General features: G+C 47.4%; 3 protein-coding genes and 1 non-coding gene across 6 annotated transcripts in view; 2 read left to right on the forward strand and 2 right to left on the reverse strand.

Annotated features, from left to right (window-relative positions):
• The first annotated feature begins 879 nt into the window (after nt 1-879).
• On the forward strand, nt 880-951 carry AC3HAE_011273 (transfer RNA glutamine (anticodon CUG)). Its single transcript has one exon. It is a non-coding gene; the product is annotated as a tRNA-Gln (tRNA).
• Nucleotides 952-1,608: 657 nt separating this feature from the next.
• Nucleotides 1,609-6,330, reverse strand: exosc9 (exosome component 9). The gene is made up of 11 exons (XM_084465153.1): nt 6,147-6,330; nt 5,892-5,986; nt 5,516-5,635; nt 4,771-4,873; nt 4,403-4,540; nt 4,138-4,220; nt 3,662-3,794; nt 2,755-2,843; nt 2,306-2,455; nt 1,924-2,120; nt 1,609-1,816 (listed from the first exon to the last, which is right to left on the reverse strand). The coding sequence occupies exons 1-11, from the start codon at nt 6,210-6,212 to the stop codon at nt 1,749-1,751; spliced, it is 1,242 nt and encodes a 413-aa protein (XP_084321279.1). The 5' UTR covers nt 6,213-6,330; the 3' UTR covers nt 1,609-1,748.
• Nucleotides 6,331-6,576: 246 nt separating this feature from the next.
• clgn (calmegin) lies at nt 6,577-20,919 on the forward strand. 2 transcript variants are annotated; one of them, XM_084465017.1, is made up of 15 exons: nt 6,577-6,869; nt 7,954-8,235; nt 8,854-8,927; nt 9,107-9,165; nt 9,540-9,681; nt 9,833-9,914; nt 10,239-10,431; nt 13,431-13,620; nt 14,379-14,492; nt 14,813-14,969; nt 15,475-15,690; nt 16,932-17,048; nt 17,452-17,623; nt 18,211-18,383; nt 18,891-20,919. In XM_084465017.1, exons 2-15 carry the CDS (start codon nt 7,954-7,956, stop codon nt 18,957-18,959), a joined length of 2,040 nt encoding a protein of 679 aa, XP_084321143.1. In that variant the 5' UTR covers nt 6,577-6,869; the 3' UTR covers nt 18,960-20,919. The 2 variants fall into 2 exon arrangements, with proteins under 2 accessions (XP_084321143.1, XP_084321144.1); XM_084465018.1 differs by lacking the exon at nt 6,577-6,869 and adding an exon at nt 6,932-7,252.
• Nucleotides 20,920-21,065: 146 nt separating this feature from the next.
• Nucleotides 21,066-23,991, reverse strand: part of scoca (short coiled-coil protein a) — a 5,267-nt gene continuing 2,341 nt past the window's right edge. For both annotated transcript variants that reach the window (XM_084465019.1, XM_084465020.1), the window contains exons 2-4: nt 23,721-23,789; nt 23,551-23,631; nt 21,066-22,801 (exon numbers count right to left, since the gene is read on the reverse strand). In XM_084465019.1, coding sequence (XP_084321145.1) covers nt 22,659-22,801; nt 23,551-23,631; nt 23,721-23,789 — 293 coding nt within the window. In that variant the 3' untranslated portion in view covers nt 21,066-22,658. The remainder of the gene's footprint in view (nt 22,802-23,550; nt 23,632-23,720; nt 23,790-23,991) is intronic.

Genomic DNA, 23,991 nt, shown 5'->3' on the forward strand with positions numbered 1-23,991 from the left:
TTACTTAATACGTTGGAAACCCTCTTCATTTCCTTAAAGAATTAAAACGTTTTTATATACATATGTATGTGTATGTATGTATGTAGCCTATGTATGTATGTATAAAATCAGTAATGTACAAATATTATGTTTGATTGCTATGAAGAATTGCAACGTTTAAGTAAAAAAACAGTACGAGTATATAAAAAAGTTGGGTTAAGCTAAGGTGACCAGATTTCTGAGACAAAATCCGGGGACATTTTGGGTTCAGCGGTGTAAAAACCTCCAAACATATAGTGTTTTTGTCATAGAAAACTAAAACGGGGACACTGCTCCATCACCCCTGTCGGACGGGATTGTTGCCGGGGGAGGGGGGGGGTTGCGGTCGGACGGGATTGTTGACGGGGGGGGGATCTTTCTTTCAGTCACAGTGAAACATTTCCGGGGACAGCAGTAGCCGCGGACAGACTGTCCCCGGAAACCGGGGACGTCTGGTCACCCTATGTTAAGCTTTAAATTTATCTCAGTTGGTTAGAGCGTGGTGTGGTGCTAAAAATGCCGAGGTCGCGGGTTCGATACCCGTACTGGCCATTAATTTTTTGGATAGAACGCAATATGTGATAGTACGAATAAGGGGATCCATGAAGTTACGAATCCTTTAATTATATTTAACCCTAACCCTAACCCTATTCTGTGTTAAAACATAAGTAAGACTACAGATTGTAAAATATGCCACTTTTGTTACCGCACAAATGCCGTGTCAGTCACTAATATCATATCTATCATATCCCATATCTAATCTTGACGGTTACAAATGGAGAGATTAAACTCGTGCTTCGTGGACAGTTCATTAGTATCTAGTCGGGATTTCTGCATAATCTTTCAACTGATGTTCCCACTGGTTCTATGGTGTAATGGTTAGCACTCTGGACTCTGAATCCAGCGATCCGAGTTCAAATCTCGGTAGAACCTACGTTTTGAGGAGGACAGAAGCACAAGTGTGAAACACTTACCTGCGAAAAGCTAATTGCGTGAGAAACCGTTATTTGATGACAACGTGTACTGCTACTCAATTGACCGAATGTACAATCCCAAAACGTTCAAATCATTCATTTCAGAATCATTTTACACAACAATAACCAAGTTCAGTCATCTTGTTTTGTTGGTTGAACATTCATCAGGTCACATTTGGTCATCAGAAGCAGCTGTAGCACTACAGACCAAAGCTCAGAGGGTCTTTGGCGATTTCGTTGTGCGATTCACATCTGATTTAAAGGACTCTCTCTTTAGTTTCTACTTACACAATGCTGTCCCCTAGAGGTGGGTAGGACAGCAGAGAAAGTGCTACTAGGGTAGAAGAGCTACCCACTGACATCACAACAGCTGAAGCCCCACACATTTGTTGAACACTGAAAACTCAACTGTTCAGTCTCTCGGCCGATGAAGAACAAAAAGCGCTAATTTGATGTACGTGCATTTATTTCTCTCGCTTTTTGGGTTGTATCTTGAATGCACTTATTTCAAGTCACTTTGGACAAACAACTCAGCTAAATGTAATGTAATGTAATGTAATGGTACTACTTGCTCCAGCAGTTCCAGCAGACAATAATTCAGAGACTTTCATTCATTCAGATCTTTTTATTGACAACAAGCAACTTTGTATAGAAAATTCAATCCGTAAAAGATATTTGAACTGGATATTTGACGGTCATTAGTGACTCACACTGTGAGTAGGATTCGTACTGGACGCCTCACTTGGCAGCAGTGACTTAAGACGATTCTGAATTCAGAATGACCACTTCCTCCTCCTCGCTGTCCGATATGATGACCACAGGTCCTTCAACGCAAAGTAAGCGATCACAAAGCCACCGTTAGATACACGTTGCACATTAATAAACAACAACACTACGAACACAGGTGTTACACAGGTCACACTTTACTTACTTTCTCCTTTTTTCTTGTTGCCTCTCTTTTCTGCCACAATGGTCACTTCTGGTTCGTCCCCATCTTCCTCCCCCTCCTCCCCCTCCTCCTCCTCCTCCTCATCTTCGTCATCCTCCTCGTCTTCGAGCCCCCAAGCATTCTGAAGGCCTGCACCGACTTGGCCCACGCCTGGCACGGGCACGACCGGGGAAAGTGCTCTGGGATTGGACGTTAAGGTTCATAAAGACAGCTGATAGAGTGAGGAGAACTGACCGAAATCAGACAAAATCTGATCAAATCAGTGTCGGCTAAATCAATGTTTCCTAACTCTGACGATAACAACACACCGACACACACGACACACACTGACACACACCGACACACACACACAAACGAAGGATACATCTCGGCGGCTGGTGCCTCTACACCCTCGACAATGTCGCTGGCCTGCTTGGAGAGGTCCGTCATTTCCACCGTTGTCTCGTAGGTTTTCAGAGCCGTGATTCGCTCCTGGGGCATAGACTCCGCAAAGCCACATTTACGACCCTCCTTCCTGGAAAAATAGATGGAAAGTGAAATTTATATTATATTTAAAACAAAGCAAATGGGGAGGAGGAAGAGGAGGAGAGGATATAAATGACACTGAGCCACCTACCCTGGTCAATAGGAGAGAGGAACCGAGGAGGAGAGAAGGAGGAGGAGGAGGAGGAGGAGGAGGAGGAGGAGGAGGAGGAGGATGGAAATGACAGTCAGCTATTTGCCCCGGCCCGTAGGGGAGAGGAAAGGACGAGGAGGAAAGAAGGAGGAGGAGGAGGAGGAGGCGGCGGGATAAAATAACGTCAAACTGCCCACCTGGCTTTCTTGTCGTTCTCCAAGGCCTTCGTGATCAGGTCTGTGATCTCTGACACTTTGACGCTGGCGATCTTACTGCATCGCAGAACCTGCGTATTGCGTAATAAACACAGTGAGTGAGTGTGTTTTAAGGTACAGGACTAGAGAGGCATACGGATTGAGGGGCTTCTACTGAGAGTCACGGTGCCTGGAGTGAGTCAAGGGACCTGGAGTGAGTCACTGTGCCTGGAGTGAGTCACTGTGCCTGGAGTGAGTCAAGGGACCTGGAGTGAGTCACTGTGCCTGGAGTGAGTCATGGTGCCTGGAGTGAGTCACGGTGCCTGGAGTGAGTCAAGAGGGCGTGGAGTGAGTCAAGGGACCTGGAGTGAGTCAAGGGACCTGGAGTGAGTCACGGTGCCTGGAGTGAGTCACTGTGCCTAGAGTGAGTCAAGGGACCTGGAGTGAGTCACGGTGCCTGGAGTGAGTCAAAGGGACCTGGAGTGAGTCAAGGGACCTGGAGTGAGTCAAGGGACCTGGAGTGAGTCAAGGGACCTGGAGTGAGTCAAGGGACCTGGAGTGAGTCAAAGGGACCTGGAGTGAGTCAAGGGACCTGGAGTGAGTCAAGGGACCTGGAGTGAGTCAAGGGACCTGGAGTGAGTCACTGTGCCTGGAGTGAATCAAGGGGCCAGGAGTGAGTCAAGGGGCCTGGAGTGAATCAAGGGACCTGGAGTGAGTCACTGTGCCTGGAGTGAATCAAGGGGCCAGGAGTGAGTCAAGGGGCCTGGAGTGAATCAAGGGACCTGGAGTGAGTCAAAGGGACCTGGAGTGAGTCAAAGGGACCTGGAGTGAGTCAAAGGGACCAGGAGTGAGTCCCGGTGCCTGGAGTGAGTCAAAGGGACCAGGAGTGAGTCCCGGTGCTGTGACTCGCCTGTTCCTTGAGCAGCATGATGCCTCCGCTGGACTGGATGGAGCAGATCTCTCGGTGTTTGTTCATGGCGATCATCAGCAGGCCGTCCATGACGCGCTCCTCCCGCTCAGACGGGTCCACCAGCAGGTAGGTCCTGGAGGTCGACGGGGGGTGGTGGGGAGGGGGGGGGGATACATGTTGGATGCGGTCAACGTGATAGTTGATAATCCATCATGTTCCCTCATGCGGCGAAAGACAGTGACTCAACAGACAATTATTGACATGGAAATCAAAAAGTAATAATAAAATATTAGTCAGTGTTAACAATAGGAGCCATGAGGAAAACATTTTACTCACACACACACACACACACACACACACACACACACACACACACACACACACACACACACACACACACACACACACACACACACACACACACACACACACTAACTAACTAAGCCTGCTTGGAGCTGGCTGGATTGTGGACTCACCCCTGCTGGAAGAATGAGAAGCTGACGCAGATGGGCATGTGGTAAATGCTGAGTGCGATCGGATCCCTCTCTTGGGCACTATACTGAAGGAGTGAGTGAAGGAAGCGTTGGCACAAAGTGACTGTCGAAACAACTAGAAACTCAACATGAGGTTCCATTGCCGTCATGCCATTGCACCAAAACTGCACCTTCCCTTTTAGCTTCTCTGTTAGCATACCTCTCCCTTCCAGACGCCGCTACTCTCACTAAAAGCCCACACACTCACCACCGTCACTTCGTCCCCCTGGATGCCCACGTCAGGCCGTTTGAAGTGGGAGAGGGCGGCGATGGCGGCTATACTGGTGGCATCCATCAGGTTACCGTCGTGGTTCAGCATGTGCACGTCCACTCTGATCTGCCATACCTGCGAACAGACGACAGCACAGCATGAATCATGACCGTGCAGCTAGCGAGTGGAACACCCTAGCTGCTACTACACTGTCCTGACACCTCTCCCTCCTGGGATAACTGGATGGTGTTGGTGGTTCTGTTGAGTTTCTGGTGTGTGTGTGTGTGTGTGTGTGTGTGTGTGTGTGTGTGTGTGTGTGTGTGTGTGTGTGTGTGTGTGTGTGTGTGTGTGTTTATGTAGCGTACCTTTTCTCCAGACACCACACACAGGGACTCTGTGTCGATGCATTTGGAGTTCCTCAGGCATCTCTCCAACTGTCTGTTCAGCTTCACTAGGAGCTCAGATGACCTGCACAAGCACAGACATTACCGCCTTACTACAGATATCCAAGCACAGCCATTTTTGTAATCAAATCCTTAAGTTCAGGATTTAACAAACATTCACGTGGACAATACAACACTTAATGCTGTTGTTTCTTTTTAGCAAATGTACAATACATGAGGGAGATAAGTGGTTATTTTCAACCAAATGTTGGTCTTTAAACCAGCATGTGTGTGCAAGTCCATAGCAGTGGATCTATTGTCAAAAGGCAATTAGGTATAATAATCAACTCAACTAACACAAAGTACAGTTAATGGCCGTCTAGGCCATGGCGATATGGCTGAAAGACATATCACAATATAACTCAATCATATTGATTGATATCGATAACTATTGATCATTTTAATGACCTAAAAATACTAGGAATTACCATGCTGGATTTAAACTAAATACTCCAATGTCGAAACAACAATGAAAAACACAACACAAGTATTGTGAATAAGTGTGGAACTGTGTTTGTGTAACAAACCCAACTGCTAGGTGGTCCAGACTCTTATCGATATATATTATAACATGTTTTAAATTGATATTGATCAAAAGTCTATCACAATACGACAATGTATTGTTTTATTGCCCAGGGCTAGCCGACTCCTTTATTAGTTTCCTCACCTGCCCAGTTCAAAGGCTGGCGACGCCATCGGGGACAGTTCTAAGTTAAAGAACATGATGCCCTCGTTGGGTCTGCTCTCCTTCGGGGTCACCAGCTCACAGGACACCTGCGCCATGACTCTGTACAGAACATAGGAAATTAAGCAACACAATGTGACATTCAATAGGGAAATTGTGATAACATGACGATAATAATATAGCGAGACTTAAAACACAGACCCTGACACAGACACACACACACACACACACACACACACACACACACACACACACACACTTTAAAAGTGCCTAGACAAGCGCTAAATGAATGCAAGACATAAAGTATTTTTCTCAAAGCTTAATCTTTGTAAATGGTATGGTCGTGTGAGTCGTTCACCTCGTCTTGCCCAATTCGACAAAGCAGCATCCATAGTCAGTTCCGAATGTTATCTTTATGTTTCTGTAGTCGTACGTCTGCCTTCCATCCAAACGCTGTAGGAATAATAGAGATATAGAAATGGAGCATCCACCATAAACACATGGAAATGGAGCATCCACCGTACACAATACATAGAAATGGATCATCAACCCCGACATTTGAGGAAAACCAACCCTTCATACAATTGATAATAAGATGCTCAGGGTTACCTACCTTTTTCTCCTCAATGGCTTTGAGCAGGAAATCCCGCTCACAGTTAGACAACGGCGTGTCTCTCATTGTGTGAAATGGGTTTCTGAAATGGTATATCTCCAGGGGTTGGAGCCCTGGTAATGGTTTGAAAACGTTTATTGATGTGTTATACTCGTCCTGCCAGCATGTGTCGGCGCCACCGTCAATGTTGTGTCAACGCCACCCGGAAGAACACCACACAGCCTCATGGCTATGACAAACTAAAAGTCGGTGGTTAAAATTTAAAACGCATATATATATATAAGAGCATGTTGCACTAGATGTTATTTTAAACACTTTAAAAAACAGAAATCTCACTGTGTACGCGTGCGTTATTCGTCGGCACCCGGACCTCGCGACGGAACATTAACGACTGTGCGTCACACGAGGAGGTGGGTAGGGGGCGGGGGGGGGAACAAACGAACTCTTATTTTGAAATAGCGTACAGAACCCTGCCTTCTGCGCATGCCCAGTGGCGGACGAATCCCCGAATAACGCGCCGCCGCTGCCGTGCGCGTCGCGACTGTCATCCCGGGTCTTCAGCCGCTTCCTACCGCACAGCCTTCGAACATCTCGCCAGGCCTTCAAACCCCGTCCGTTAAAGCGAGGTTTACTCATAAAAAAAAAAAAACGCCTTTTTTCCTCTAATACGAAAACGGAAGGAAACACTATTGAACAAATCCTGCGTCAAAACCAAGAAGAAAGGTGCGTTTTTGGTCCCGTCATTCATTCTCCATCGTCCACCAGTGAGCCGCATATATCGCCATAGCTTGGTGGTATCGCGATAGCTTGGTTATTTGCTAGGTTTGTGAGCAGGTTTACTCGCTCACATCGTCGGTCGTTTGAGTTCGTTCGTCGGGGTGCCCCGTTTGGTTTAATACCCCCCCCCCCCGAACTGATGTGATTGAGGGTGTTTTTAAAATACCCCCGCTATGGTTAGCTAGCTATGTGTGGGGTGTTTTTAGGGGTAGTAGTACGGTCCGTTAGTTCTCCAGCTGGCTACACGCAGGCGCAGTGCGTCCCTGTGGCGCGCCATCGGTGAGCTGAGCTCCGCACTAGGCTGCATGGAGATGTGGTGATACTACGAGGTGCCGGGAAACCATCACACACACACACACACACACACACACACACACACACACACACACACACACACACACACACACACACACACACAGGGAGTAAGATTGTGCGGCAGTTACAGATTAAAGTGCATGATAGAGAAGGTCAAGCGTGTCCCAGTGTAGTATAAACGTGTCTGTATCCTCGGCCGTGTGTATATAGCACTTTCATATTGCCTGCTTGTTGTTTATATTTTTACTTCTGTGAGCTATTTTTAAGGTCGTTGGTAAAAATATGTTTTTCACTTATAATAGACGCAGGTTCCTGGTGTGTATTTTCGGTCTAAGATACAAGGGGGTACAACGTATCTTAATGCGACAGGAAGGGCCTACAGGAGGAAAACAATCTTGTTTACACGTTGCCTGTAGCTCCAACCTTTTCTCGCTCAGTCCTCTGCTATACTTTTTTTTTTAAATCTATTTTTAATTGACTATTTATACCACATGTGTCTCGATGTGCAATCGCAAACTCAATTTATAGCGGGCCTTCTTCAAACACCTGCCTGCTCTGTCCTTTCTCACCCACCGCCACATCAACACTGACACCTTATCTGACATGGCTCTGACACCCTTCTGGATTCATCTGCCCTTCCCCCACTTCCCATTAACCCCCCTCCCCCCCCCCCCTCCCGTTTTATCCCCTCTGCCGCCCCCGCCCCCCCCTCCAGATGAAGTTGGGAAGGAGCTGGCTGTGGTGTTGTCTGCTCCTCTCCGCCCTGGCTCTAACGGCGTTAGGAGCCCACGATGAGGAGGAGCCTGAGGCAGACTTCCCCGTCTCGGACGCAGAGGACCAGGTCAGCGACGAGGACGAGATAATGGCCATGATGGAGGAAGAGGAGGAGGAGGAGGAGGCCATGGTGGAGGAGGAAGAGGACACCATACTGGCAGACAATGAGGCGGCAGAGGAGACGGAAGAAAAGGAGGCCGTCAAGGCCAAAGTCTCCTTCCAGGTCAAGGATGGTTTATAGGTCAACTGGGGACAAGTAGACAAATCTGACAAATGGGTTACTAGTATCCTCTCTCCCCTCCAGCCTGTTTCAGTCAGCTTTCACCCGGACACTTTCTTCAATAGCACTGAATCATAAGGCCCGTCCCAATACCTCCCCTAACCCTAGACTTTTGCCCTAACCCTAGATTTTGCTCATTCTCGTGTAGGGTGTCCCATTACTGTAGGGAGCAAAGGGGGGAGTGCTATTTTGCCCTCATAATCAACCCTCAAAACGTAGTGAGGTCCGATGCAGGCTTAAAACGAAGTGGAAGATTTACTGTCGAGGGCACTCCAAACCAAGTGGAAGTTTTAAGGGGGGAGAAATGGGACAGGGAGATCTTTTAATAGATCTTTTAGACATCAGACAATGATCTGCAATAAACAAGAAATGTCCATAAATAGTAGACAGATTGTGACAGATTAATGGTTAAGGCTTGCTTCCCTTACTTGCTTAACCTTTTTGTTATCATATAATTTATTAAAATATCTGAATTATGTATGTATTAATATAATTATTGGTGTAATTAATATCATATTATATCATTATTATTGTTATAACGATGGACTTTGACCTCCTCAGGTTACTTACAAGACTCCAATCCCTACCGGAGAGGTCTACTTTGCAGAGACCTTTGACGATGGATCATTGGACAGGTACGGCATTATCTGTATCTTATTTAGGATACAATTAAGGCAATATACAGCAGATTAACACGGGTCAGTGTGGCAAACATTGGTAAACACTTAATAGATTTAGTTTCATTATCATAATGAAGAACTGGTTTTAATATCATTATTATTTATTATTTACACTCCACCAATTGTCCCGGCAGATGGCAGGTTTCAAAGACCATGAAGGACGACGCTGATGAGGACATCGCAAAATACGACGGTTTGGTTTTCTGCTGTACCCCCGTTCCTACTCTCTTGTTTCTCAAGTGGGCGTGTCCACCTAGATGTACGATGGATAGATAAGCGACATTTGCCACAGTCCACTGGGTAGGCTGGTGGACTCATCTATCCAGCATACATCACGCCCACTAGGCAGATTTAAAAAAACGGCTTGTAACGGCTAATCACACTCACACCTGGCGGCATCACCCCTTTAAATAACTTGCCTGTGTGGAAAAGAAAAAAAAAAGGCGGCCAACAAAGCTATCTGACTAACAAATGAGCCCAGCCCGATGTATGTACGATAACCGCGTTCTCACGGTCTGTTTGGCTCCTACTGCTGTCTGACTCGCCGTGTGCGTCCTCCTCCCTCAGGGAAGTGGGCAGTAGAGCAGCTGAAGGAGAACATCGTACCTGGGGACCAGGGCCTGGTGCTCAAGTCCCGCGCCAAACACCACGCCATCGCCGCCCTGCTGGCCAAACCCTTCGTCTTCGAGGAGGAACCTCTGGTCCTGCAGTACGTCTCCCCCTCCCTCCTCCCCCTTTGCCTCGACCCCTCTGCTCGTTAAGCGGCGCTCCTCGTTAAGTCAGGCGAGAGATGCGTCGAGGAAGGTCTCTCGATGTAGGAGCACCGTTGTAGGTAACCCCCTGTTCGATGTCTGCTGCAGGTATGAGGTGAACTTCCAGGACGGGATCGACTGTGGAGGAGCGTACATCAAGCTCCTCTCTGACAGCCCCAGCCTCAACCTGGTCAGTACCTGTATAATATCAATTGATATCATTATCTTCACCCTCAAGACACACAAATATCTTCTCATATATACACTTAAACCGCGAGGAGAAGCATGCCAAAGAAAAAAAGAAGTAGAACAGAAACGTCCACTCCTTCTTCTACTTCTGTCGCGGATTACTCGACACCTTATATCGGTATTCGCGGTATGTCGAACCGTGTTACACCGCGGTTTACGTGTGTGTATGTATGTATGTAGGTATGTTTGTGTGGGTAACAAACATACCTACATACAAATCAAATCGAATCATCATGACTCTCTTCTTCTGGTGTTCGCCCCACAGGAGCAGTTCAACGACCGCACGCCCTACACCATCATGTTCGGGCCGGACAAGTGCGGCGAGGACTACAAACTGCACTTCATCTTCCGCCACATGAACCCCCTGAACAAAGACCTGGAGGAGAAGCACGCCAAGCGGGCCGACGTGGACCTCAAGAAGATCTACATGGACAAGAAGACTCACCTCTACACCCTAGGTGAGTGAGAAGGCTCACCTTTACACCCTAGGTGAGTGAGGAGACTCACCTTTACACTAGAGATGTTCAGATACCATTAATTCCTTTGCCGATACTGATTTAGATTCCTGAACTTGAGTATCAGCCGATACTGCGTATATACCGATACAGCATCTAGCATTGTAACTACTAATAGAATTTGTTCTTATTGAAGGGTTCTCCTACGATGACAGCGACACTTACTGTCAACACTTTTTTCCGAACTAGATAATTTACAATCTATAATTGTAATAATACATTTATATGCTTGTAGTTAAGCATCCATGTTTTTTCAGACACGGTAGCTCGAACGCACATAGGTCGGAGATGAAGCGCTTTCCATTCCGACTTTCCACCTCTGACCGTTAACGAACGCAGCATAACACCTCACGTGTTGTGGTGCTCTTTGCCTGTGTAGTTAATGAGCTAGTCATGTGATGGTATCGGATCTGCGAGTACTTGCGTACTCGCCTATCCCCCGATACTGCATTTTAGGCAGCATCGGGGGAATTTCCGATACTGATATAGGTATCGGAACAACACTACTTTACCCCCTGGGTGAGGCGTTTTGAAGGTATACGTGAACGGCTAAAGAATATTGACTAGGGATGCACCGATATGAAAATTCTTGGCCGAAACTGAAAACCGAAAATGAGGAAACCAAGGCCGAAAACCGAAACACCGAAATAAATTATTATGCCAATTATTAGTAGGCCTACCATTGCATTTATAGCTATGACTGTGTACTAACCTCACTAAAATCAAGGCATTGCAATTCAAAGAATAAATCAATTACAATTATTAAAAGTATAAAAATATTTATTTAGCACTGAAAAAACAACAACACCGTTTTCCGTTTTGCACTTTGCAGACGGTCCCTAAGCTCGCGGATGATAGCCGACAGCTCATAGAAGCTGTCGGCACTTTGCGGACGGTCCCTAAACTCGCGGATGATAGCCGACAGCTCATAGAAGCTGTCTCATAGCGAGCCGTTGCTAAAGACGGCTCGTTTGGATGAAAACAAGGTTGTAGCTGGTTCTCTAGATTACTACATTTAGCTAGAGGTGTCATTTGTTTCACAATGTTTCACTGATGATGGTGAATGTTTCACTGGTTTTTGTTTGCGTCATCACAATTTCCTGTTTCGGCCGTGTTTCGGTGATAAAAGTGTTTCGGCCGAAAGCCGAAAATGCGCTTTTGGGCCATTTTCGGCCGAAAATTTTCGGTGGCCGAAATTTCGGTGCATCCCTAATAATGACACACCCTAAAATAATTAAAGAATAATGACACACCCTAGCCTTCACCACGACATCATCCAGATGTAACGGTGCGTTTTATTATCGATCCGTCTCGGAGGTCCGAGGACGTTGCCTAGCGACACGCACGAACACGCCCCTTTTTACTCGGACGGCGAACTCGGCTGCTCGGTTGAACTCTTCAGGAGACCGAGCAAGGATTCCGAGACGAGACGTGACGTCACATCCGAGGTCCGAGACGGTTCGCAGAGAATACTAAAACGCACCATAAGTCAAGCACGCTTTTGGCCAGCTGGGAGAGGGCGGAGCCTTTCCTCCTTTGCTTTACACAAGCCAGACGTTAGTGAGACGGACTCTTTGTTTCTCTCACCACGGGGCCAGGGTCCAGAGAGGCCCTAAACGGAGATCTAATGGAAATCCATTTCCTCCCACACACAATAAAACCTCAGAAATCTATAACCATCCATTTACAAAACAACCTCAAATACAAAGCACTCATGATTTCACAGAAAAGGCCGGGGGGGGGGGGGGACCCACCTCAGTCCTGCTGTGTATCTCATTACTGCTTATGTAGGAGAGGGGGAGAGGGGGAGAGGGAGGGAGACTGAAACTGCAGCCCGACTGATAGTGGATTTTTGGGGCCGAAAGATTATCAATATCGGCCGATATTCAAAATATTGATATATCACCCATAGCATAATTGCCAGAGTCATATTTTGGCCAAATTGTGATATCTAACCTAACTCTTATCTCCTAACGCTGCTGATTCACTGGGCCTCATTGTCTATATCCTAAGCCAATCAGAGTGCTTTTTACGTCATCTATTTGACTATTTGGAATTTTTGACACTAAATATAAGATGAACCTTAAGATATGATTTAGGAGATTATACTATGAGGCTAACTATATACATATCATGGGATCCTGGGGGTGGAGCTGCTCCTTGGGATAGGCTGGTCACCCTCAAGCAATGCTTCGAGCCACAGCAACATTGTATAAAAACCCAGCACTAAAGGAACCAATGACCTGTAGCATGGGGAGGAGCTACTGACCCTCACACAGAACGGGATCTAAAGCTCTTAGTGTTGGGAGTGTTTACGCAGATGTGCTCTGTTTAGAGGTTCAGCCACTACAGTGGAGGATTTATAGAGGGGTGATTACGTAAACAAATCGACACCATTTCTTAACGGACAATTCCGGTATTTTGAACATTGAGCCTTGCTCAATGTTGAAATAGAGTGGTTGACACCGAAATTTTGACTATTGGTCCTGTCTCGGGTATTTGGCTCATTAAGAATCGCCCCTGCCTGCTTCAGGATGGCTGGCTACGTGCATTCACAAACCTGTCCTTAAAACAACCCTAAACGTTCGTTTTCAGAAATGTGCAGCTCACCGAGTGGTTAGTGGTGTTCGTTGATGTTCCAAATCAAGTATCGTAAATTTTTCAAAAAAATGTTGATGTCAACCACTCTTATTTCATCCTACACAACCCAGAAAGGGTCAATGCTCAATGTTCAAAATCCCAGAATCGTCCTTTAAGTTTTCATATCGGCGAACACATACGCAGATACGATATATATATCTGTGATAGGCAAAAATCGGCCGATAAAACCAGCCAACCGATACATGGGTCTGGCTCTAACATAAACCCCAAATTCCCCCTTCATTCCTTCCTTCATTCAATCATTCCTAAGCCTGATTTACCTGTACCCCCCCCACCACCAGTGCTGAACCCGGACAACAGCTACGAGCTGTTCATCGACCAGTCCAGCGTGAGCCGGGGCAGCCTGCTGCACGACGTGGTCCCGCCCGTCAACCCGCCCAAGGAGATCGACGACCCCAAGGACTCCAAGCCCGAAGACTGGGACGAGAGGGCCAAGATCCCCGACCCCGAGGCCATCAAACCTGAGGACTGGTGAGGACGGGGAGGGGGTCGCATGTAGGGCTGGGGGGGGGGTCACCGGGTACCTCACCATACGATACAGACCTGAGGACTGGTGAGGACGGGGAGGGGGTCACATGTAGGTGCTGGGGGGGGTCACCGGGTACCTCACCATACGATACAGACCTGAGGACTGGTGAGGACGGGGAGGGGGTCGCATGTAGGGCTGGGGGGGGTCACCGGGTACCTCACCATACGATACGATACGTGGCACACGATACCGCTAAAATATCGCCCACAATACCGATAATATCGCGATAGTGATTCTGCGATAATCAATATATTGCTTGACAATCTTATAACGATACATCACGATATATGACGAACTATGAATACAACATGACTGTGAAAAGGTTAAGTGACGATTAATAAATCGCGATACAGGGATTCGGCGATAATCAATATATTGTTAGGCATTCCTATAACGATACATTGCGATATATATGTCTAACTATGAATACAAAATGACCGTGATAAGGTAAAGTGCTGGATTCCTGTCTTTATTCATGGTCCAAACAGAGTTTTTCATCTTTGGCTACTTAACTTCCGTTCAAGTTTCCCTCGTTCTTGTGTTGAGCACCACCTGGAGGAGAAATGGAAGTAGTGACGCTGGGAGCAGGGAAATCTGTTAAGAGCGCCTTATTTTGTCATGTGTTTGCTCAGCACTCCTTCACCTACATGTAGCCCCCCTCTCACCTCTCTCTCTCTCTCTCTGTGCCGGCGCCCCCCAGGGACGAGGAGGCCCCCGCTAAGATCCAGGACCCCGATGCCCTGAAGCCTGAGGGCTGGCTGGACGAGGAGCCAGAGTTTGTGTCGGACCCCAGCGCCGAGAAGCCCGAGGACTGGTAACTACACACTCCTCCTATACGACCCGGCAGTCATTCAACGACGAATGTTATTAGGGAGATGTGTTAAATGCATACACTCTAACTTGGTCACTTGCATTACATGAACAATATGTTATGTACACTAAACCTTTGCTCAATGCGGGGTCACTTTGGGGTCACTAAATGACGTATTATTCCCGAGATCGCGTTATAGCGAGAGTCTTATTGTTTCACAGAGTTTGGCCTAGTTTGACCACCATCATAGCTCGTGTCACCTGCCTCTGGTCCCTCCTCACCCTGGGTCTCTCCTAACCGCTCCCCCCTCCTCTGGTCCTCAGGGACGAGGAGATGGACGGCGAGTGGGAGGCGCCCCAGATCCCCAACCCGGTGTGTGCCACGGCGCCGGGCTGCGGCCACTGGAAGTCCCCCACCGTCAACAACCCCCTGTACAAGGGCAAGTGGAAGGCCCCGCTGGTGGACAACCCCAACTACCAGGTACGGCGGGGGCTGGTGGTCCTCTGCCCGGTCAAACCCTCAGCGAGGGCAGAGGGCACGTCCACATCTGAAAGCACTTTGCGCTTTGGTTCCATCCCACAGTCCAGTTCTGGTCATGTTTTAGGGGTTAAAAATTGTATTTTTATCAAACTTTTTTTTTTTTTTTTTAGTTGATTTGATTTATTTTATTTCGATTTATTTAAATTGTGTCAAACAAATGTCTTACACACACATGAAAAGACATCAAAGACAATTGAGGATAAAAACACAATAAAGTCCAGGACTTGTTTCCATTGTGGTCCTCAACACAAAACATCAGGACAAGGCGAGACACTCAGAGTGTGTGATAATCAATAAAAAAAAAAATTATATGTATATATATAAAAAAAAAAAATTGGTACGCACCAAAATGGAACAGTACCGAAAAGAATTGGTACGAATACGCGTATCGTTACACCTCTAGTTTCCTAGTTTTAGCGTGACCTCTCTCCCCCCCGCCCCTTAGGGAGTGTGGAGCCCCAAGAAGATCCTGAACCCCGAGTTCTTCGAGGACCTGCAGCCCTTCAGGATGAAGGCCTTCAGGGCGGTGGGCCTGGAGCTCTGGTCCATGACGTCAGACATCTACTTCGACAACTTCATCGTCACCTCCCACAAGGAGGTGGCGGACCGCTGGGCGGCCGACAGCTGGGGCCTCAAGAAGCTGGTGGCCAGCGCCAACGAGGTGGAGACACCACCGCACGCGCACACGCACGCACGCACGCACGCACTAGGGATGGGTATAGAATATTAGATTATTCCATTATTCGTTCCCGAGGGTCAAAGCCGATTTTTAACATTTTTTCCCATTCAAATAAACAAGAATTAACGGACGGAACTAACGTTGGTTCTGTAGCACTATTCGTTTTTTTTATTATTATTATTAATGTACAGAAAAACAATATACACAATACACAAGCATAAATATTAATATATACAACACAAACACTGATCACTGTTAAAGTTTGTTTTTTTGCGTTTAAGATATTAAGTGATTTCTTGCCGATGATCCATGGCTGCCTTTGTGAATGTCGGCACACATCGAATAATCGATTATTCGTTCATACCACCCACTCATTATTCAACCATGAAAAATTTGAGTTATTCACATCCCTAGCACACACACACACGCACACGTGCGCGCGCACACACACGTGCACACACACGTTGCACGCTCCTTCTGGGTTCTAAAATATATTTAACAATTATTCACGGAGCCTGAGGTGAATAATTGTTTTAGTATACACTACACGTGAACACTCCAAAAATAACACTTTTGCCGGGATTTATTTGTTTTTATTAGGCGGTTTATTTGTTTTTATTAGCGGTTTATTTGTTTTTATCAGCGTGACGAGACGACCGTCACGGGTGACATTTTGCGATGAAAACAATATCCAGAGTTTGAGATCTCAATCATTTCAATCGTATATCAAATAATATTTGATATATAGTTGACATTTACATTTACATTTACATTTAGGGCATTTAGCTTACATTAAGTACATTTGTCAGAATAAAGAGATAACATAGAACCAAGTGCCGAGCACTAACGATCACTAGGTTAACCCATTCCCCGTATACAACAAAGATGGCTAGGATAACAACATAGGACGTACAACATACAATAATTGCCTAAGAGGTGACATATAGTTTGACGTACATTTTTTTCAAGGAGAAAAGCTTCTTCAATTGGACTAGGATTGGTTGGTGTGCGTTTGTGTTTAACCGTGCGCATGCCTTGCCTCTTTGGAGTACACGCACATCATTTGAACTGAGATTTATCGGTATTGTCTTAGAATTGGGGGCAGCTTAATGCCAACATTTGGAGGTTGTACAGGAGGCAATAGCAGCGCAGAGAACCCGTGTCCATACACTGGTGGTGAACGCCAACATTTGCCTCATGTGTGTGTGTGTTTGTCCCTGCAGCCGGGCGTGTTTGCCCAGCTGATGCTGGCTGCAGAGGAGCGGCCCTGGCTCTGGGTGATCTACATCCTCACCGTGGGCCTGCCCGTGGGACTGGCCGTGCTCTTCTGCTGGCCCAAGGTACGCACCACAGCTCGCCTGTCTGTCTGTCTGTCTGTCTGTCTGTCTCCGTCTCTCTCCCTCTCTCTCTCTCTCTCTGTCTTACTCGCTCCACTGTCTGCCGTCTCTCTCTGTGTCTAGGTCTCTCTGTCTCTCTCTCTCTCTCTGTCTCTCTCTCTTGCTCTGTCTGTTTCTCTATCTCTCTCTTTGTCATTCTCTCTCTGTCTGTTTCTGTCTCTTTCTCTCTGTCTCTCTCGCTCTGTCTGTCTGTTTCTCTCTCGCTCTCTCTGTCTTTCTCTCTCTCTCTCTCTCTCTCTCTCTCTCTCTCTCTCTCTCTCTCTGTCTCTGTCCATCTTTCTAATTAAGGAGAGGTTCTCCTGTCAGCCCTGTCTTGACCCCTTCGACCCCTCTCCCGTCTCCACAGAAACCTGAAGACGAGTACGCGTACAAGAAGACGGACCGGCCCCGTCCCGACATAGAGGAGGAAGACGAGGAGGAGGAGGAGGAGGACGAAGAGGAGGACGAGGGCACCGCTGCAGCAGAGGAAGGGGAGAAGGCAGCTCAGGCCTCGGCCAATGAGGCGGCCCCACCTGCAGGTCGGTGGCGCACACCCGCCCTCTCTCTCCATCTCACTCTCTGATGCACTTTTACTCTCTATTCGCTCTCTATCGCACTCTTTTTCTTCATCGCACTCTCTCTCCGTCTCGCTCTTTATCGCACTCTTTCTCTCCATCTCGCTCTCTTTCTCTGTCCCTCCATCTTACTCTTTCTGTGTTTCTCCATCTCACTTTCTCTCCGTCTCATCCTTTCCATCTCTCACTCCATCCTAACTCACTCTCCATCTCGCTCTCTATCTCACTCTCTCTCCATCTCGCTCTTTCTCTCCAGCTCGCTCTATTGCACTCTCTCTTCATCGCACTCTTTCTCTCCATCACATTCTCTCTCACACTCGCTCCATCTCGCTCACTCTCTATCTCACTCTGTATCACACTCTTTTCCTTCATCGCGCTCTCTCTCAACTCGCTCTCTCTATCGCACTCTTTGTCTCCACCTCATTCTCTCTCCCTCTGTCTAACATTTAACTCTCTCCGTCTTTCCTGTTTTGCACTCGCATCAATTATTCATAGCCCTAACCACACCTTCCTACAAACTGTGTGTGCCTCTCTCTCTCTCCCCCTGTCAGATGTGACCGAGGAGGTGGAGGAAGAGGAGGAGGAGGAAGAGGAAGAAGAAGAGGAGGAGGAGGAGGAAGAAGAGGAGGATAGTGCAGAGGCAGGAGGAGATAGCCAGGGAGAAAATGACGACGAAGAGGAGGAGGAGGAGGAGGGCAAGGCTCAGGGAGGAGCGTCAGAAGAGGTTTGTCATTTCCTGTAGTGATTCTTTGTCATGAAGGAGTCACGATGTGTCTCTCATTGCAATGCAGCTCTGAACAGCTGATCGTAGGCTGGTCAGCCTGTATCATTACTGTGTGTAACTTGTTTGGTTCATTCCATTTTGTATTCATCATAGCTTTCCTTGGTGATGCTTATGTGTACTTTATTTAAATTTTTACGTGAACTAGGGCTGCACTTTATATTGTATATTATATATATATATATTGTTGTATATTTAACATTGTTGACAATGTTAAAAATGTGGATATCATCATTCTAAACACATTACAACTGCATACTTGAATAAGAGTTTATTTGTCCAAAGTCATATTGTCATCGGGATACGAACAGGGGATCACCCGATCATTAAAAAGGGCAACACCAAAGACGTCTTACTGCTCTGCATTTTACTGACGTAGGGTGACCTAAAGCCACGCAGCCGCCCTCCTTAACCCGTCGTTTGTCCCCCCGTCTGTCCCTCTCTCTGCAGCCTAAAGAGGCGGGCGACGTGGGCACGAACAAGCAGGCGGTGAGGAAGAGGAGGGTACGGAAAGACTGAAGAGAGAACCAAGCGTGGAAGACCACCACCGCCGCCACTGCTGCCCCCCCCCCCACCCCCCACCCCCACCCCCACCCCCACCCAGATATGGCTTGTTGGGGCTAGAGGGAGGTGGAGGAGCGCCCCGGGCTGGTCCTCAGCTCCACCGCTGAGGGGGCCACGCCCTCTCCCTCCTAACCAACCAGTAGCCGGCGTTCAGCCTGGCTCCCCCCCATCCACCCACCCACCAACGCCTACCCTCCACCCAGCCTCCGACGCCTACCCTCCACCCGGCCTCCAACTGCCATGCTCCAACTGCTACCCTCCTGTGCGGTACCACACCCACCCTCCAACTGCTACGCCACCCATCCTCCTACTTCTGCACCTCTAGTAACTGCACCCACCCACCCAGCTACCGCTACCCTCCTCTGCGTCACTCCACCCATCCTCCAACTGCTACATCCTTCCTTCTACACACACCCACCCACTCACCCACCCAGCTACTGCTGCCATTTTCTGTGTTACTTCACCCATCCTCCAACTGCAACCCTACTGTTACTCCACCTACTGCTGCATCTGCTAGCTACTTTCCCCTCTGTCAGATTCATCCTGCTAGAGTTTGTGCGTAGAGCTCCTTTCTCTCCCCCTCCATTAGGTCGCCATGTGTCAACGTTCTCCCCCCCCCCCCACCTGACCTAACCCCCTGACACATGACTGTTCAGAGTTCCCGACCGCCGTTCCTCCCGCAGTCCGTTCCCGCCAGGTCTTCCATCCTGTGTATGTTTCATATGATGTTGTTCTTTGGATTCGCCGCCAGGTGAATTATTTTCAATCAACCCAAATCCCGTTTCAACTCCCGAGTCCTCAGAACGCGCAGCCCGGCCTCCCTCCCTCCCTCCCTCCCTCTATACACATTAACACGTTCCGCGTTGCGTCGTCTTTTTGTATCTGGTTTGAATGGGTTCTAACTGAAGCCAGGTTGTGTTGAAATGACGCGCGCGGTGTTGATTACATTGACTTTGTTTAGGTTTAAATGAGGTCCTCCTTTCTAGTCAGCTTTTTTGGGTTATTTATCAAAGTAAAGTTATCAAATCAGTTGTGTTTAAGTTATAGCGATTTGCAGACTGCATCGGCACTGAAGACCTATTTATTGTTCTTGTTTTATTCTGAACCGGTATGTGAGGGAGAGGAATCAAATATCCATGATGTCGTTTTTTGGGTGACGTTGACCAGCTTACTGGGCAACCCCCCTCCCCACACGACTGGGATCACGCCTCGGTTTGAGACGCGGTACAGGCGCCGTGTCTTTAGGATAATTAATGCAGACCGCGGTCTTGGCCGCGCTGCGTTGAGCGCTCCCCAGATCCAGCCGTTCCTCTGTCCCAGTCGGGGGCTTTCTCCCAGTAAGAACTCCCAGTCTGAAGCCCAAACCAGTCCCCTTTGCTGTGCCACTCCAAAACGCCCCGGACACCTAGAAGTTTTCCAGCAGGAATAGTTTTTCCTGAAGAATAAGTTGATTAAGCTCATTTGCTGCGTAAATATTTTTTTGTCCGTATTGTCTGACGCTTTTGCAGTTCAAAGTTCCTGTCCCCCCGTTGGTGGCAGGACCTCTGTTTACATACGTTTTTTGCAAATTGTACATTGCTCTTGAAAAGTAAAGTATTTAGTATAACATGTTTGCACGCTCGGTCACTGGAGTGGGGTGCGGAACTCTCCACCAGGTTGACTTCTACTCCTCCTATTTGGTCAATGACATAGGGACATTTAATGGAACAAAAATGTTTTATTAAAACATTACATTTTGTCAAAATTGTACACAGTATCTACACGCAAGCCAGTTGGTTTTAACAAGCGCATCGTTGGCATGCTGCTACATAAAACAAAAAGGGAATGGGAATATTTTATTGTACAACCACAACTTATCGAAATAAACAAAGAAAAAACGTGACAGGGTCTACCAATGTGTGTTTGTTTACAATAGCGGCAAAAGCAGGTCGAAAGCAAAACCGAAAAAAAGTGTCTCAGATTCACATATTCACCTGTTCTAATGCTCCTTTGTATGTTACAGTGCAGCTTATGTCTTCACGGCTCGCTTCTCTTCTGACATACGATGAGATGATGAGCTTGTTTTTTTTTTTTTTTTTTTTTTTTTTTTTAATCGCTACCACCCCAGACCTGCCCGGAGACGGAGTCTTCCTGGACAGGGCGAGTGGTGCCATAGCTCTCAAGGACTATTAACCCCCCATCTACGAGCGATGGGAGAGATTGTCTGCCGTACTTCCTCCATCTGCTCACTGTACATTTATTCATCTTTCCAATGGGTTCAACCGTAGCTTACTTTAACTTGATTTACTTTAAGTATTTGTACCCAATGTTTGGATTTGGCCCTCCTCTTCGACGCCTGTACATTGAGTACTGTAGTGTTGATGGCCACGTCTACCAAATAAGATGGTTTAGCTAACTCAACCTGCACAACGACTGTAGTGAATAGCTAAACGGTTAAGTGGGTGGCATTAATGATTTAGTTATATACAAATGGGTAACGAGAAAAACACTCAAGCGACAGGATTAGCTTAGCTGAGCTTCCTCGTAGCGGGGAACTTGTGCATACCAACTTTACAGCAGCAGACTAACAGCTATTGTATTGTTTTTAATGGCCATTTTAAAAAAACGATATGCGACTGTTAAAACAATCTTCAGTACTGTACAGTTAGCCTCGGTCACTGAGCTGCAAACCTAATCTAAATCAGGATTTATTTATTTTTTTACAGTTTTATGAAGTTCTGCCAAAAAAGGCCATAATGGGATTAAAACAGTTTAGTTACATTAACTTTACATAACGAATACTTTGTAAATAAGTGAATTACATGACCGTGCAAATCAAATCCTACTCAAGCCACCGTGTGTAACTCGCATTGCTCAGTCCAGTTTGATCCCAATGTAACCAGTTTAAGCAGAACCATGTGGTAAACAATTTGACGCTGTCCCAAAACTCAGATCCAGCTGATTTAAAGTTGTTAAAAGAGGAAAATGTAAATAAATAAATAAACTGGATTCATATAAGATGAACCAAAGTGAAAGTCGAGAAACGGGGAGGTGATGCAGAATGCAGATTAGGGCTCCACAGTATCTTTTAAGTATTTTTAAGCTGTATTGTGTGTCACATAAATGGCATTTGCTACACAAAACAATACAATGTGCATGAGTGCAAGGCAGACACGACCATCCAGAGAAAGTTGGAGCATTTTTTATACAATAATGGTCCCAGTGCCTAGCTGCCCTCACCCGCAGCAAGAGCAAAGATCTAGTAGCAAATACTGCTCGGGCCTTGGCAGGGGGACCAGTTTGAGGACCGGACACTGGGTAGAAAGGACCCCTTCACCTCTTTATATGGGACCGGATCATCCACGGTTAGCCTACGATACGGCAGACACCCACCCTCCTGACCTCTATCCTCAACCAGCTGAGAAGCAGCCATCGGGTCCCATAGAAAGGGCGAAGAGGAGGAGGGACAGTCCCGACCTTGGGAGTGAGTGACGTTTCAACGGAACAGACCTAGGGCCTTCTGAGCGTGCTCAGTTAAGCGAGACAAGAGGAGTGTCCAGGTCTGCACCGGAGACAACGGCTCCTTCCACGGCGGGCTCTAGAACCCCCCCCCCCCAGGACCCTGAAAGGCTCGGATCTTACAGCCACGTCGGGTCTCGGCTTCACGGTCTTCTTTTACTTTCGTTTGCTCTTGGTGTCCGTGGTCTGGAAGACGCTGGAGGCAGACATGAGGTTCTCGATGTACTGGCCCAGGACCTGGTTCTCCGACTTGAGCTTCAGGTTCTCCTCCTTGACGGCGTCCACCCGCGCGGACAGATCTGGAACGGAGGGAGAGCGAGCGAGGGGAGGGTGAGGTGATGACGCAGCATGGACATGGTAGACGGTAAAATGACTGTATTTATACAGCGATTTTTCTAACCAGTGGCCACTCAAAGCACTTTACAATATTGAACACAATGTAACATTCACCCATTCATGCACACATTCACACACCGACGGCGGTGTCAGCCAGAACATCGGGAGCAGTCAGGCTGAGGGCGTCTCGCTCAGGGGCACCTCGACACTCTAGGAGCTAGGAGGAGTCGGGGATCGAACTAGCAACCTTCCGGTTACCAGCCAATCCGCTCTACCTCTTTGAGCCACACGGCTGCCTACATGAAGAACAGGGGTTGGAGCAGAACTAATGATGCAAAGAGAGGAAGAGAGACACGGCGACAGACTAGAACCACGTCAGGGGTAACTGCTGGAGTGTGGCGATGTTATTGGCTGAGCGCTAGTGGTGAGAGAGAGAGAGAGAGAGGATGCCCTCTCTTGCTGTAGCCCCCGGCCTTGCACAGCACTTAAGACTGCAGGTATGTCAGCGCTCAGCAATCACTTAACGATATTAGGCTTTACTGCGCCGTATCGGATGTCAAGGTCCACCTTCCCATACTGACTCAGATAATTAGTACGGGATTCTTAGCGTGTACACAACGTATGGTGTGGCTATTATTGTACCACTTTGAGGTCACGTGAGAAAGGGCCATTGTGTTGTGTAGTTGTTGTAGTTGTGTGAATGTCCCATTACCTTCCAAGGTGTGCTGGAGTTCCAGAACCTGATTGATGAGCCTGGTCTTCTCCTCCATCTCAACTTGGTTCTCCATGTCTCCTGAAACAGTCGGGGCGCAGAAGGTTTGTTTAGAAACAGACAGCGCACACAGTTCTCCTGCTGTACCTCTCACATAGTCACTCACTCACCATCCATGTCGCAATTCATGGTGAAGATCTCGTCCTGTTTGGAATACAGGGCTGCGGTTCCACTGTCCGCTGAACAGGAAAAGGAAAAACACGTCGAAATCAATTGCAATTAACGTCAGAGACTAAATGGGAGCGGAGCTCGGTGTAATCGAGCGACTACTAAGTGAGTCAAGTGCCGATGTTATATATAATTGTATATGACAATACATGGAGAAGAAAGAGATCAATAAGTTGCGAGAGCTCTCTCTTTACGCCAAAAATATATGTGTTT

Source organism: Micromesistius poutassou (genome assembly GCF_964030765.1).
Source record: "Micromesistius poutassou genome assembly, chromosome: 3".
NCBI lineage: Eukaryota > Metazoa > Chordata > Actinopteri > Gadiformes > Gadidae > Micromesistius > Micromesistius poutassou.

What these genes read in the sequence shown, in the direction of transcription:
- exosc9 (XM_084465153.1), bottom strand. Translation starts at nt 6,212, where the DNA reads ATGAGAGACACGCCGTTGTCTAACTGTGAGCGGGATTTCCTGCTCAAA. An exon ending in CCAGCCTTTGAACTGGGCAG is followed by an intron (nt 4,874 to 5,515) that starts GTGAGGAAACTA and finishes GTGCTTGTGCAG; the next exon opens with GTCATCTGAGCTCCTAGTGA. An exon ending in TTCTCATTCTTCCAGCAGGG is followed by an intron (nt 3,795 to 4,137) that starts GTGAGTCCACAA and finishes GTCGACCTCCAG; the next exon opens with GACCTACCTGCTGGTGGACC.
- clgn (XM_084465017.1), top strand. Translation starts at nt 7,954, where the DNA reads ATGAAGTTGGGAAGGAGCTGGCTGTGGTGTTGTCTGCTCCTCTCCGCC. An exon ending in GGACATCGCAAAATACGACG is followed by an intron (nt 9,166 to 9,539) that starts GTTTGGTTTTCT and finishes CTCCTCCCTCAG; the next exon opens with GGAAGTGGGCAGTAGAGCAG. An exon ending in GCCGAGAAGCCCGAGGACTG is followed by an intron (nt 14,493 to 14,812) that starts GTAACTACACAC and finishes TCTGGTCCTCAG; the next exon opens with GGACGAGGAGATGGACGGCG.